This window comes from Oncorhynchus nerka, linkage group LG15 (assembly GCF_034236695.1).
Source record: "Oncorhynchus nerka isolate Pitt River linkage group LG15, Oner_Uvic_2.0, whole genome shotgun sequence".
Classification (NCBI taxonomy): Eukaryota; Metazoa; Chordata; class Actinopteri; order Salmoniformes; family Salmonidae; genus Oncorhynchus; species Oncorhynchus nerka.
Window position 1 is genome coordinate 42653350 of NC_088410.1, and position 13811 is coordinate 42667160.

General features: G+C 41.6%; 1 protein-coding gene across 3 annotated transcripts; it reads right to left on the minus strand.

Annotated features, from left to right (window-relative positions):
- Positions 1-283: 283 nt before the first annotated feature.
- LOC115142725 (uncharacterized) lies at positions 284-9966 on the minus strand. 3 transcript variants are annotated; one of them, XM_065001623.1, is made up of 8 exons: positions 9824-9966; positions 8765-9399; positions 6198-7007; positions 1562-1667; positions 1203-1235; positions 987-1069; positions 469-773; positions 284-339 (listed from the first exon to the last, which is right to left on the minus strand). In XM_065001623.1, exons 2-3 carry the CDS (start codon positions 9363-9365, stop codon positions 7003-7005), a joined length of 606 nt encoding a protein of 201 aa, XP_064857695.1. In that variant the 5' UTR covers positions 9366-9399; positions 9824-9966; the 3' UTR covers positions 284-339; positions 469-773; positions 987-1069; positions 1203-1235; positions 1562-1667; positions 6198-7002. The 3 variants fall into 3 exon arrangements, with proteins under 3 accessions (XP_064857695.1, XP_064857693.1, XP_064857694.1); XM_065001621.1 differs by lacking the exon at positions 987-1069; XM_065001622.1 differs by having other exon boundaries at positions 469-1069.
- Between the last annotated feature and the right edge of the window lie 3845 nt (positions 9967-13811).

The following is a 13811-nucleotide window of genomic DNA, read 5'->3' on the forward strand; positions in this document are numbered from 1 at the left end:
CAAATCTGTGGTTTGAGTTGAGGTACATTATTCATATTGATAATTCATTAATTAAGACTTTTTAATATTTAGACTCATAGGTAATAGGTAGTTGACGTGTTGTGTACTTACAATTTGATATTTTCAATTAAAATGAAAATTGTCTCTAGAGGACCAAAACACCTGTTGTAGGATTCACTGTTGTGCTAGGATAATGTGAATCATTTTATCACAACAACAGTGTTCTGTTAAAAATCATAATGAAACAAAGGTAAACATGTGTAACAGCTGCATGTGGACTACCTGCTATAGAAGGTGTCTGTATAGTTGTTGGATCGCTGATGTGAACTCCCACCAGATCTGAAATCATTTGAGATTGAAGTTTGTTGGTCAGAATCAATAAAGTCATACTAAGAAGATGCTAAAATCAAAGTGAGTCAGATCATAAAGACCTGCAGCACTGATAGATTTGTTTAGATAATGACTCACGTGCAAAGCTGTACCCTTCACTGTGTGGAGAGGGAGAGTTTGGTCCTGAGCTCAATCTGTAGTCACAGCTCACCTCCTTACGCCTCACTGACTGTAGACGACTGATCAGATCACTATGTTTTGGAGTGAATAGACAGAACTCCTGTCCGGATGCTGAGGTGGATTTTCTCTTCGTGATCTTTACTGTGAAGGATGGCTGACTCTCCTCTCCAACTTACAGGTGGTGTCAGGACTGACGGACCCAGGAATCAAACAGATGATGTTGAAGTACTCAACAATATTGACTGTAATGTCTGGTTTTGGATCTGTTGGGAAAGGACAGAGACTCCTTTTTGCATCACTCTTCTTGAATGTAATGTATATGTCACAAGTGACACTGACTCTTACTAAACTAGGCCCTGCCATTCTCTTTATATTACGTATCAGCATGTCTTATTTGATATCATTCCTATTTATGAGTGCCATTTAATCATGTGTGCTGTGTGTTTACAACGATTTCCTTTCACTTAATTCCTTACATTCTTGCGTATGAAATGAAATCGATGTATGGTGTGGGGGATGATGGAGTGTGCTATGTAAGTACTCATAGATATTGCAGCACCTGATATACATTTGAAAAAGAAAAATAATTAATTCACTGTTGTCTTTGCATCCACAGTTATGTAGTTTGCGTTAACAAGATAACTTTGATTGATTGATGGTATTATTATTTAGTAAAAGTAAAAAACACTCACAAGGACCTTGGGCTTCGATGTATTGGAAGGTGACTGGAAATAACACAATAGGTCGTGATCAGGTAAATGTGCCATTCAAAAATAGCATGATAGACAAGAACACTTTGTAGAAGTTGGTAAAGTATCATATACTACAATGGATCCATGGGCACGCTATCAAGCAGTAGTCATTCTGATCTGAACAAAATATAATGATAGAGAAAAATACATCAATAAGATGATCAATGGAATAAGACACAATTATTACAGACATGAGATTCTGAAATATATAAAGAATTCCTGAAGTAAAATATTAAAAGAGGAGAGAGAATCCTGAAGAACTAACAGATGATGGAACTTGGAATGGAGGAATAACTCACCGAAAAGGAGGATGACCAGAAACAGATGACCAGCCATATCAGGGATGAACAACACCATTTATCAGACATCTACAGACTGTTAGTCTGACTTCACAGAAGATGGTGACTGTGTCAGAGGGTTGTTTGAATAGAGAAGTAGATGTGGAACTTGTTCACAGGAAAACCACAGATAGTAGAAACCAGTCTCATACGGAAAGTGTGGCTAATGTTGCAGAGGAACATTCAGAATAATTTCTCAGTCACTACTTTTGTCTCAGGCTATTTGTCTTTAACAGCTGATATGTTGCATAATTACATGGCTTCGATTACATTTGAGTTTGACAGCTCAGCTGAACTGAGTCTCTCTCTCTCTCTGATGACTCCAGAACTCACTTTCATCTTAGGAAGGTCTGTGAGAATAGAATAATTGAGGGGTTGGCATTTTGTTGTTTTTAGAAATTGTATTTGCTAACTAGGGTTAGGACTAGTTATAACTTGCGAAACTACCTTCAACTTAGTTTCCATGATTTCATCTGACTCTGGCTAAGTAGAAAAAGGGCTTAATTGACTAAATCTCATACTATCCTTTAAAGGATCTTGAGTCCATTACCTCTTACAGCGACAGTATGGGAAATTAAGGAGATAATATATTCCTTAGTTGCTTCATGTAATAGCTTACAAACAGTATGATGAAATATCCCAAGAGGAACATGGTAGTAATGGCACAACAGTACGTGGTTTACAACTATTGAAATAGTATTCTTACCCTGCATAGAGACTGCAGAAGGCTCACTGTATATGGATCTAAACTGTGAACCTGTAGCACTGTACCGCCATTGTATTTTGACCTCAGCTGGTGAACTTTGACCTGTTCATCTGAGCAGCTGAGCTCCTGTGAGTGTATGTCTACAGAATGAAGCTAGAGTAAGTTCACTCTTCCCACTATGTAGAAGAAACACTGAGATACAGAGACAAAAGGAGGATTCAGACAGCTCAGCTTAACTAAACTGAGTCTCTCTCTCTCTGATGACTGTAGGACACACTCTCAGACTAGGCTGAGGAAAGTCTGTGAGATCGGAGGAAAATAATATTTCACACTACGGCGATGTGTTAAATCTCGAATATTGTCTAAGTCTCATGTTCCCTTCATCAATATCATTGTACCCACAAACATAGAACACTGAGAGACAGTGAATGACATCTCCATATTAAGTTAACTAGCCTTTTACTGAACAGATGACAGTGTCATGACGTTGGGATTTGGGTAAGGTTTATGACCCCACCCCATAAATACCTTTCTCCCTTTCCTCTCTCTTGGCTCTACCGAAGGACTCTTGAAAAGCCTTTGTTAAACATAGAGAGTCTGGGAAAATCAAAAGGTGGGGGGAAAGGAACCATATTTCGGTAATCCAACCAGTTGAAAATATGATGATGCCAGATAAGTTGGCGTCTGAGACATTATGACTGATGACAGGACGACATGAACTGTATCTTGGAAAGTCTACACATTCTATCAGATTCACATGGAATTGTTGTGCAATTTAAATGTTTAAATAAGCAACTACTTGTGAACAGATTAAATGTAATTTTAGCTTCCAAATGAGAGAATTGGGTTTTCATAAGGTTAAAGCTCTGCTCAGTGGCCCGCCCATGTGAAGAGACATTGGTTATAAACTATGAAATACGCCCTTCTCTCCCCTCCTATATAAAGCCCTTGACGAAAATATACCTTTCTGTTCCCGAAGACGTGAGGACGACGGTCCCACGTTAAAAGGGCTCAGATGATAACCTAACAGAATATAGCACGAGCTTAAAAGTATGGCAACTTGGTATGAACGTTGAACTCCTATTCACTTCGGAAGTGATACCTCCTAGCCAATTGAGTTAGCCGCAGCCACGGTAAACGTGGGCTAGGAAAGGCCGGACAACGTATCCAGTTTACCACCAGAGACATTCTTCAGAGGACAGGAAGATCTCTGTTGGGCAACACGGCCTTCCATCTACGACCAACCCATTGAAGCGCAGCTCAGAGTAAATATTCCTAGCATTTTCCTTTTCCAAATGGGCTGTTATGTAAAATATATAGGATTCTGTATTTACAATAGCATGGCTCACGAGGTCCCATTGACACCCAAAACTCTTTGTTCCTTGCCTTCCCTTGCTTTCATTCAAACCTAACCCCCTCTCTTTGTGTAACCAGCCGTCATATCGTTTCTGTCCACAAGGGACGTTTTTCATTTATGACATAATTAGTAATCAATGTACTATCCATTCTGTGTTTAATTTAATTCTGTGTGATTATTTAGCTATTTAATAAATAAATAAATACAATTGGTTGATTTTTTTCCTTTGAGTAATGAAGAAGTATGGCTGTTCAGAACGAGGGTCGAGTCTAGTGTTCTGTTGTGGTTGTGGCGCACGACCTGAAAGCTCGCTCCACTTTGTTTTCGTCCTGTATTGAACACAGTTTATCCCGTCTTAAACTTAAATTTTATTGATTATTTACGTTAACTTCTTGATGCACCCATCCCATTAGCAGGATCATTTTCGTCAACATCCGCTGAATTGCAGAGCGCCAAATTCAAATTAAATTATATTTAATTTTCATGAAATCACAAGTGCAATATAGTAAAACACAGCTTGTTGTTAATCCACCTGGCGTGTCAGATTTCAAAAAAGCTTTTTGAAATAATCGAAAGCATACCAACCGTTTATGTAAGGACATCTCTCTCAGCAGACAAAACACAACAAACAGCTAGCAGCCAAGTAGATTGGTCATGAAAGTCAGAAAAGCAATAAAATGAATCGCTTACCTTTGATGATCTTCGGAGTTTTGCACTCACGAGACTCCCAGTTACACAATAAATGTTACTTTTGTTCCATAAAGATTATTTTTATATCTAAAATACCTTCATTTGGTTGGCGCGTTATGTTCAGAAATCCACAGGCTTGAGCGGTCAAGACCGGGCAGACGGAAATTCCAAATAGTATCCGTAAAGTTTGTAGAAACATGTCAAATGTTTATTATAATCAATCCTCAGGTTGTTTTTACAATATATAACCGATAATATTTCAACCGGACTGTAGCTTCTTCAATAGGAGAGAGAGAGAAAATGTCTGCTCCGAGCTGTTGCACATGCAAAACGCTGCTGGCACCCAGCCATCCAATGACGCATTGTGATCTTTCTCACTCATTTTTCAAAATAAAAGCTAAAGACTGTTCAAACCATGGGGAAGCCATAGGAAAAGGAATCTGGTTGATATGGTGCAAAGGCAGGCTATGGAACAGAGAGCTTTCAGGAAAAACAACACTTCCAGGTTGGATTTTCCTCAGGTTTTCGCCTGTAATATCAGTTCTGTAATACTCACAGACAATATTTTGACCGTTTTGGAAACTTTAGAGTTTTCTATCCTAATCTGACAATTACATGCCTATTCTAGATTCTGGGCATGAGAAATAGGCAGTTTCATTTGGGTACATTTTTCATCCAACATCAAAATACTGCCCCCTACATTCAACAGGGTAAAAAATCCCTAAAGTTGGATTAGGACAGTTGTTTGAAATGTTTGGATAGCATTTACAGGTAAATTATTAGATACTTTGTAGTCATGTTGCGCGAGTTGGAACCGGTGTATTTTCTGAATGAAACGTGCCAAATAAATGGACATTTTGGGGATAGAACGACAATTTATCGAACAAAAGGACCATTTGTGATGTTTAATGGACATATTGGAGTGCCAACAGAAGAAGATTTTCAAAGGTAAGGCATGAATTATATCGTTATTCTTGACTTTTGTGTCACGCCTGGCGGGTTGAATTATGATTTTCATGTGTTGGTATGCTGGGCGCTGTCCTCAGATAATAGCATGGTTTGCTTTCGCTGTAAAGCCTTTTTGAAATCTGACACTGTGGCTGGATTAACAAGAAGTTCATCTTTAAACCTATTGTTAACACTTGTATGATTTATTAATTATTATTATGAGTATTTCTGTTGTTGAATTTATCACACTTCTATTTCACTGGGTGTTGTCAAATCAATCCCGTTAACGGCGCGCGAAGGGATCAAGGGATTGGCGCGCGAAGGGATCACTAAGAAGTTAAGAGTGTATTCAGAAGATAACAGCTCTATAAACATTATTTCGTGGTGCCCCGACTCTCTAGCTAATTACATGATTAGTTTAATCAGGTAATATTAATTACAGAGAAATTATTCTGTAGAATAGCATGTCATATCACTTAATCCGGCATAGCCAAAAATAGGATGTCTTCCCCTCTGTACAGAGACTCAGGTCTCACTCTAACCCAATGGTGTGTGTGTGTGTGTGTGTGTGCGTGTGCGTGCATGCGTGTGTGAGAGAGAACGTGCACGTGTGTGTATGTGAGAGAGTCTCAAAATAGATTTCACACAGTGTAACATTAGCTCATCTAAATGAGAATGTAATCATTTTCGCAGTCCTTTCCTTTGGCCTGTGTCTCAAGGTTTCTTAGGCCAGACTATCCTTTGTGAGAACCACAGACAGGGAAGTCTCTGCAGGGTGGAGTCTCTGTACAGAGGGGAATAGATCCTATTTTTGCAGCTCACTAAAGTACCAAAGATATTATTTTCTGCAGCACAGCGGATAGAAACTTGCACTTGTGAGTGAGGACTATCACTACCTTTGTTAAAGTGGAGGTTTGGAGTGACTCCGTCATTGCAGATGCATTGTCCAGCCAGTCTCTGTGTTGTGTGTTTTGTTTGTTGTCGTCTTCAATGCTGTTGTCCTGGTGTACCCAGATGTGGTGAGATATGTGACAGTTGAGTGCTTTCTGATAAGGAGTTTTTTCTTGTAATGTACAAAACAGAGGAAAGTCACATATGTCACTCCACACACTATCCTTTGACCAGTTAAAACATTTAAATAAAACGTGTTTTTATGCTCAATATGTTTTGTTATTGACAAAATTCTGAACACACATAGACACACTCCATAGATGTTTCGGTCTCTCTCTCTCTCTATATATATATATATATATGTGTCACACACACACTATATATAGTGTGTGTGTGTGTGTGTGTGTATGTATATGTGTATACAATATGAACGAGGCACAGGCCTCCTTGTTGAGAAGGACAAAACGAGTCACTCGGTTTGGATTTGGGTTAGCACAGACAGCTGAAAGAGAAGAAGAAAGGGGGGATGAAGAAGATGAGGAGGAGGAGGAAGGAGGGAGTCAATAAGTAGGAGAGACTACTCTCTGGAGAGCCTTGCAGTTGTGGGAGGGAGGGAGGGAGGGAGGGAGGGTTACTTATCAGTCAGAAAAACATTTTTTACCACAGCCCACTCCTAACACAGAGAGAGAACAGAAGAGAAAAAAATGAAGAGAACGAGAAAAAGCAGGAAGTTGTTTCAAAACATCTCACCCCTCTGAACGTCAGAGCTTTGGTTGTCATGGACACGATTACGCCCAAATGCCCTCCTCGTCATCCTATCGTGACAGTGTTATATGGCCGGCAGAGAAGGTCAGCAGGAAGTGAAGAGAGTAGAAAGAAGTTAGTATAAGTCAAAGGTTATGTATTAGTCAACGAGGGATATGCATTCTATGGAAAATAATGAATGACGTGGAATGTGTGTTGCTCGACGCACCGGCTATAGCTCCGTAGTGATCCTGTACAGAAAATGATAACAGCTTAAAACTGCAGTAAAAGCGCAGTAACTGCAGTCGACTGTGGTATTTTGGACTCAGCAATTGCAGAATAACTGCAGTTGAACAGCAGTTATACTGCGCTGTAAATGCAGTTAAACTGCAAAATTACTGCAGTAAAAAAAATGTTATTTTGGACGGAATATTTGCAGCATACTGCATTTATACAGCACTCTAACTGCAGTTACACTGCACACTAACTGCAGTTATACTGTAGTGTACTGCAGTTATACTGCTCTCTGACTGCAATATTTTTTTCGTAAGGGTGAATTACCATGAAAAAAAAAAATACAGAACTGTCTCAACAGCAAATTATTGCAGGATGTCCAAGGATATGCAGTAACACATTTGCCACTAGAAACATCCAATGAGGTAGTTAACAAGTTTACTAGATAGATACAGTAGTTGCCTTGGTATCCAAACAAACAGACTTGCTAGTTTAGCTAACCAAACCATAAATCCACGCTTGCTATTATGAAAATCAAATTCCACAATGCCAATAATGTTTTCAAAACATAGAACCTTTAAGTGCTAATGCCCGAGAAGCCGTTGTTTGAAGGATATATTGGCACGGGTGTTGTTAAGCCCGAGACATGTTACCAACATATTCAAATTATGATTGACATGTTTTGATAAAAAAGTAATTCTGATTAATTTATTCATACTATTTCATCCTTCCACACGATATTTTCCTGAAACAAATCTAAGGTTGCTATCCAAGCCGGCTGGTTGTTCGTTCTACTGGTTCGGTTGCCAGAGACGCGACCAAGTCATTCAGTCTTTTTGTTCTGCATCTATGGATGCGACCCAGTCGTTCATTCTAAATGTTCCATTGCCATACTGGCTGGTAACGTTCTTGTCCCTTAATTGCTAGCTAGCCATCTAAAATATGCTCTCTCTAACTTCAAACTGAAGCTGGAAAGACTTCAAAGTAGCTCCACTTCTTTTCAATTCACATTTCTTTGTTTATATATCCATAAAAATGATGCCAGCTGATTCATGATTTAGACTGGCTGAGAAACAACTCCCAACCCCTACACGTTCATTACTATGGAACAGTTGGAGATCTAATTTGAATATTGAAACATTAAGGTTTATACAATAAAATATATTTTATTAAAATTAAATGTGAGATAATGTCTCGATGCTTTTTATAGTGGAGATCAAGTTTATAATTTCCCTTCCTGATGAGATAGTGGATTGCGCAAATAAAATATGCATTTTAACGTCATAGATTTTGCCGGTGGTAAATTGTGCAATAGACACAGGCTGGAATGCACTTCCAACCAATCAGCATTCAGGATTAGACCCACCCGTTGTATAAGTAAGAATGAACTATAACCATTGAACTCTACCGTGCTGATATACCATGTGGTGTAGGGAAATAATGCACAAAAGTACTTCACTACTGAATAGGGTGCCATTTGAGACACTGTGTAGATTTAGACCCACAATGCAACACTGTAGCTATTAGACCACCACACCACAGAGAGGATGGTTCCAGGCCCTGATTGTAAACACAACAGAGGGAGACATCTAACCTGGTCGGGGGAGGGGCGATGGCCGGCATGGGGGGGTCCTCTGGCAGGCCCTGGTCTTTCGCGGTGGTGTGGGGGCGGGTGGCAGTGGTGCCCGCCGTGTTGTTAAAGGGCGTGTGGTGGGGGTGCTGCTGGGGATGTGGGTGCTGCGGGTGGGGGGCTTGCTGAGGGGGCTGTGGGAACCTGCTGTGGATGCTGTTGTGGGTACTGTTGGGGGTGCTGTTGTAGGTGGGGTGCTGCTGCTGTGGTGGAGGCCCATGTGGATGCTGTCCTGGGTGTGCGTGTTGTTTTGTGGGTGTGGGGTCTGCACTTGCTGCGGGTGCTGGGGCCGTGGTTGGTGTTGTTGTTGCTGAGGCGGGGGCCACTGGAGATGCCCCTGTGGATGCTGCTGTGGATGAGGGGGGTACTGCTGTTGAGGCTGCGGAGGGTGCTTGGTGTTATTGGGGTTGGGGCTGGAGGTGCTGGGAGTGCTGGGAGTGTGGGGCATGGGGGTATGGGGGCTGTTGCTGATACTGTGGCTGGGGGAGCTGAGCCTGGGGGCCCGGGTGGGGTTGCTGGGGTTGGGTGTGATGAGGAGGATGGGGGTGGTAGTGGTCGTCTTCATAGTTGTCAGCAATCAGCTTCATCCTGCTCTGTGTCTGTGGAACAAAACACAAACATGTCAGTGCTACAATTTAACACGAGAGACCAAACAATGACTTAGTCATTATGGGAACCTAATGACAAGGAATGTATCTAGTTAGAAGAGAGAGAGTAGCAACTAAGTAGTTGAAATAAAGGTTAAAACGGACCACTGCTGCTATCGTGAGCAAGTCCATCCTGCAACATGTTGGATCTCCTGTATACATAAAGGCAGGGTTGGGGTCAATTCCATTTCAATTCAGTCAATTCAGGAAGATCACTGAAATTAAAATTAAAATGTTAAATACTCTTCAATAAGAAAGAAAGAGAATTGGAATTTTATTTTGACTTACTGAGTTGACTTAATTGAAATGGAATTGACATCAACCCTGAATAATGGTTGAATACAAGGTCCACCTGCATTTTGTCACCAGTCCTGACCTGCTGTTTGAGTTGGTACATCCGTCTGTCCTTCTCCCTCTTCAGAGCCAAAACCTCTTCCTGGGTCTTCATCTTCCCAGAGGCAAACAGCTCTAGCAGAGCGATGTTAGCGTCCTTCTGACTGATCACTGCCAGCAGGGCCTGTTGCCTGAGGAGAGAGAGGAAGAGTGAGAGAGTGAGAGAGAGCGAGAGAGAGAGGGAAAGCAAGAGATAGAGAGAGAGAGAGGAAGGGAGAGAGGCAAGACATGCCTCTTTTCACATCCAAAGATTGATCATGAGATGGCGTTTAAACATTCACAAGGCCAAGCAAGTTCTGCTTCATATTCTTGTGCTACATGAATGATTTGCCGCAGCCCCTCTTGAAAACCCTGAATAAATATAACATGAATATGAAGAATATCAATAGTTTTCATTGCTCTGCTTATGTAGAGTATGATTTCCTGTGGCATACTTCATTTCCAGGATCTCCTCCAACTGTTTCCTGTCCTCCTGCCTCATTTTTGTCAGGTGACCGTCTCTCTCCTGCAGGGACTGCTGGGTAGATGAGGGGCGCTGCTTGGTGGCGTCCAGCTCCTGTCTGGTCCTCTCCAAGGTGTTCATCATCTCCTCCAGCTGATACACAAACAGAGGATGTGATTACTCACACACACTCCCTCTCTGTCTCTCTCTCTCCCTCTGTCTCTCTCTCTCTCGCTCTCTCTCTGTCTCTCTCTCTTTCTCCTCTCCCTATATCCCCTCACTTTCTTTCGCTCCTCTACATGCACTACCTTGTTAAACTATGATGAGAAATCTTTCTCATATATGAGTCCATGGTGTTGTCCTTCCGAGGATCCCCCATTATCTGATCAGGCTTCTTGTCCCCCTGGGGGCCTAGTTTGAGGTTGGGACCCCCCTTCTTAGTAACTCCCTCCTTGCCCTGCCTGGATGGAGTACCACAGAGGAGGTCAGAGTTCAACCCTCTACAGTCATACTACCCATCTTTATACGACACCACAACAAGGACAACTGATACCAATCGTTCCGGATTATGTCCCTTTGTGTTGGGGAAACAACTTTTGAGGCATTACTAATACTTTGTCTACTGCACGTTGTCTGTAGATACAGTATAACACGTGAACAAGACACAGAACTCCAACAGCATAACACACATATAAATGTTAAATACAAGGTGACTGTGAGACTCATTAGAAACACGTAGAGACGAACACAACATACCACAGGAAACTCAGGTTAGACATACAGGTACTGTCAATTACACTGACATTTTGATGTAAAATCAATGAAAAACATTCTGGAGACATACAGGAAACATAATACAGGAGACAGGCAGCAAGAGTTAGAATGGGAGGGGGGTAGTTGCACCTGCCAAGTGGAGGAATGGAGGTGAATGGTGTTGGTGGGGGGGCATGCCAAAATGGGTTCGATACTTACCTGGGAGCTAGGCTGCAGGCGGAGGAGAGAAAGAAGAGGAGGAGGAGGAAGGAGGGATGCCACGACAAGAGGAAGCAGCAGCACACAGGAGACAGGAGGAAAAGAGGAGGAGAAGAGTAAAAGAAACCATAGAAACGTTAGAATCATAACAGAAAAGAAGAACGACAACAGAGGACATAACCAGAAGAGGTTGGAGTGTATTCAGAGACAGACAGGGAGATCATCATCATCAGAAGCACCAATGAGAGTCAGTGACTGAAGGACACAACAGCCTGACAGACAAAGCTAATGCAGGATGCACACGACACACCTTCTGGTTGTGGAGGAGGATGAGCTGCAACAAACATAAGCTGCAACAAACATCCAACACACAAAAACACACAGAAAAAGGTGTGTGTGTGTGTGTGTGTAGATTACATCTCACATTCCAGTTATCAAACAAGGCTGAATGAGTTTTCTCTGTGGGAAGGGAAAGGGGTTACCTAATCAGTTGCACAACTGAATACATTCAATCGAAATGCGCCTTCTGCATTTAACCCAACCTCTCTTTAATCAACATCCATGTCATTGGCGCCTGGGGAGAAGGTGTTGTTGGGGGGTTAACTTCCTTGCTCAAGGGCAGAACGGAGGATTTATCCACCTTGCCGGCTCAGGGATTCAAACTAACGACCTTTCAGTTACTCGCAGCCAATGTCAATGTCTGCTTTAGGTATAATACCAAGAGCCGATTGCAGATTTGACAGCTCTAATGATGTTCCACCTCTGACACCGTCAAAACATCAGCTTTGTGGATGACGGCTAAAGCAGATCAAATTGAATCGGGCCCTAAGTCAAAGACCACTATGACACACCAAATGCATTTCATGGATCCGTTTTGTCGTCTTCTAATGCCTCTTAAGGGGAAAGTAATCAGATTTTGTTACAAATTACAATTTTGGAGAGGTAACTAGTAACTGTAATGGATTACATTTAGAAAGTAACCTACTCAACCTTGATCTACAGTGACATTTATTTAATTAAAAAAATAAAAATAACTCCACTTTAGAGGGGAAATTGCAGTTCAAAAATGTAACCACTCTCAAATTTATAGACATATCTATGGATTTAAGGACCGACCATCCATGATATCAAAATTAAAGTTTTAGCCATGTTTTGAAACAAGATTATATTTTGGGTTCTGATGGGGAACCTCAGTTGAACTAAGGGCCCTATTCAATTTGTATCGCGTAAATTCAAATCAAATCACATTTTATTGGTCGCATACACACGGTTAGCAGATGTTAATGTGAGTGTAGCGAAATGCTTATGTTTCTAGTTCCGACTGTGCAGTAGTATCTAACAAGTAATATAACACATTCGCAACAAATATCTTATACACACAAATGTAAAGGGATGAATAAATATATGCACATATAAATATATGGATGAGCGATGGCCGTGCGGCACAGGCAAGATGCAGTAGATGGTATACAATACAGTATATGAATATGAGATGAGTAATGTAGGATATGTAAACATTATTATAGTGGGGTAATTTAAAGTGACTAGTGATACATTTATTACATCCATTTATTAAAGTGGCCAGAAATTTGAGTCTGTATGTTGGCAGCAGCCTCTCTATTTTAGTGATAGAAGCTGTTTTTCAGTCTCTCGGTCCCAGCTTTAATGTACCTGTACTGACCTCGCCTTCTGGATGATAATGGGGTGAACAGGTAGTGGCTCGGGGTGGTTGTTGTCCTTGATGATCTTTTTGGCCTTCCTGTGACATTGGGTGGTGTAGGTGTCCTGAAGGGCAGGTAGTTTGCCCCCGGTGATGCGTTGTGCAGACCTCACTACCCTCTGGAGAGCCTTGCTGTTGAGGGTGGTGCAGTTGCCGTACCAGGTGGTGATACAGACTGACAGGATGTTCTCGATTGTGCACCTGTAAAAGTTTGTGAGTGTTTTAGGTGACAAGCCAAATTTAATCACCACGCTCTCAGTGTGGATGAACCATTTCTGTTTGTCCGTGATGTGTACGCCAATGAAATTAAAACTTTCCACCTTCTCCACTACTGTTCCATCAATGCGGATGGAGGGGGTGCTCCCTCTACTGTTTCCTTAAGTCCACGATCATCTCATCTTTGTTTTGTTGATGTTGAGTGAGAGGTTATTTTTCTGATGCCGCACTCCGAGGGCCCTCACCTCCTCCCTGTAGGTTGTCTCGTTGTTGTTGGTAATCAAGCCTACCACTGTAGTGTCGTCTGCGAACTTGATGACTGAGTTGGAGGCGTGCATGGCCACGCAGTCATGGTTGGATGCTGAGTACAGGAGAGGGCTGAGAACGCACCCTTGTGGAGCCCCAGTGTTGAGGATCAGCGGGGTGGATATGTTGTTTCCTACCTTCACCACCTGGGGGTGAAGTTGATTGAAATTTAAAGGCAATGTTCCCGCATTAGATGACACTGTATTCACTTTAAACTTGGCATATGTCGGCTCAATCCATTTTTTCACACAATCTCTAACTCTTCAGTGATGCATATGGAATAGAGACCTGAACTCATTAAGGCATTGAAATACT

Bases quoted from the DNA above. Each gene is read 5' to 3' on its own strand.
- LOC115142725 (XM_065001621.1), bottom strand. From the start codon at position 9,365: ATGAAGACGACCACTACCACCCCCATCCTCCTCATCACACCCAACCCC.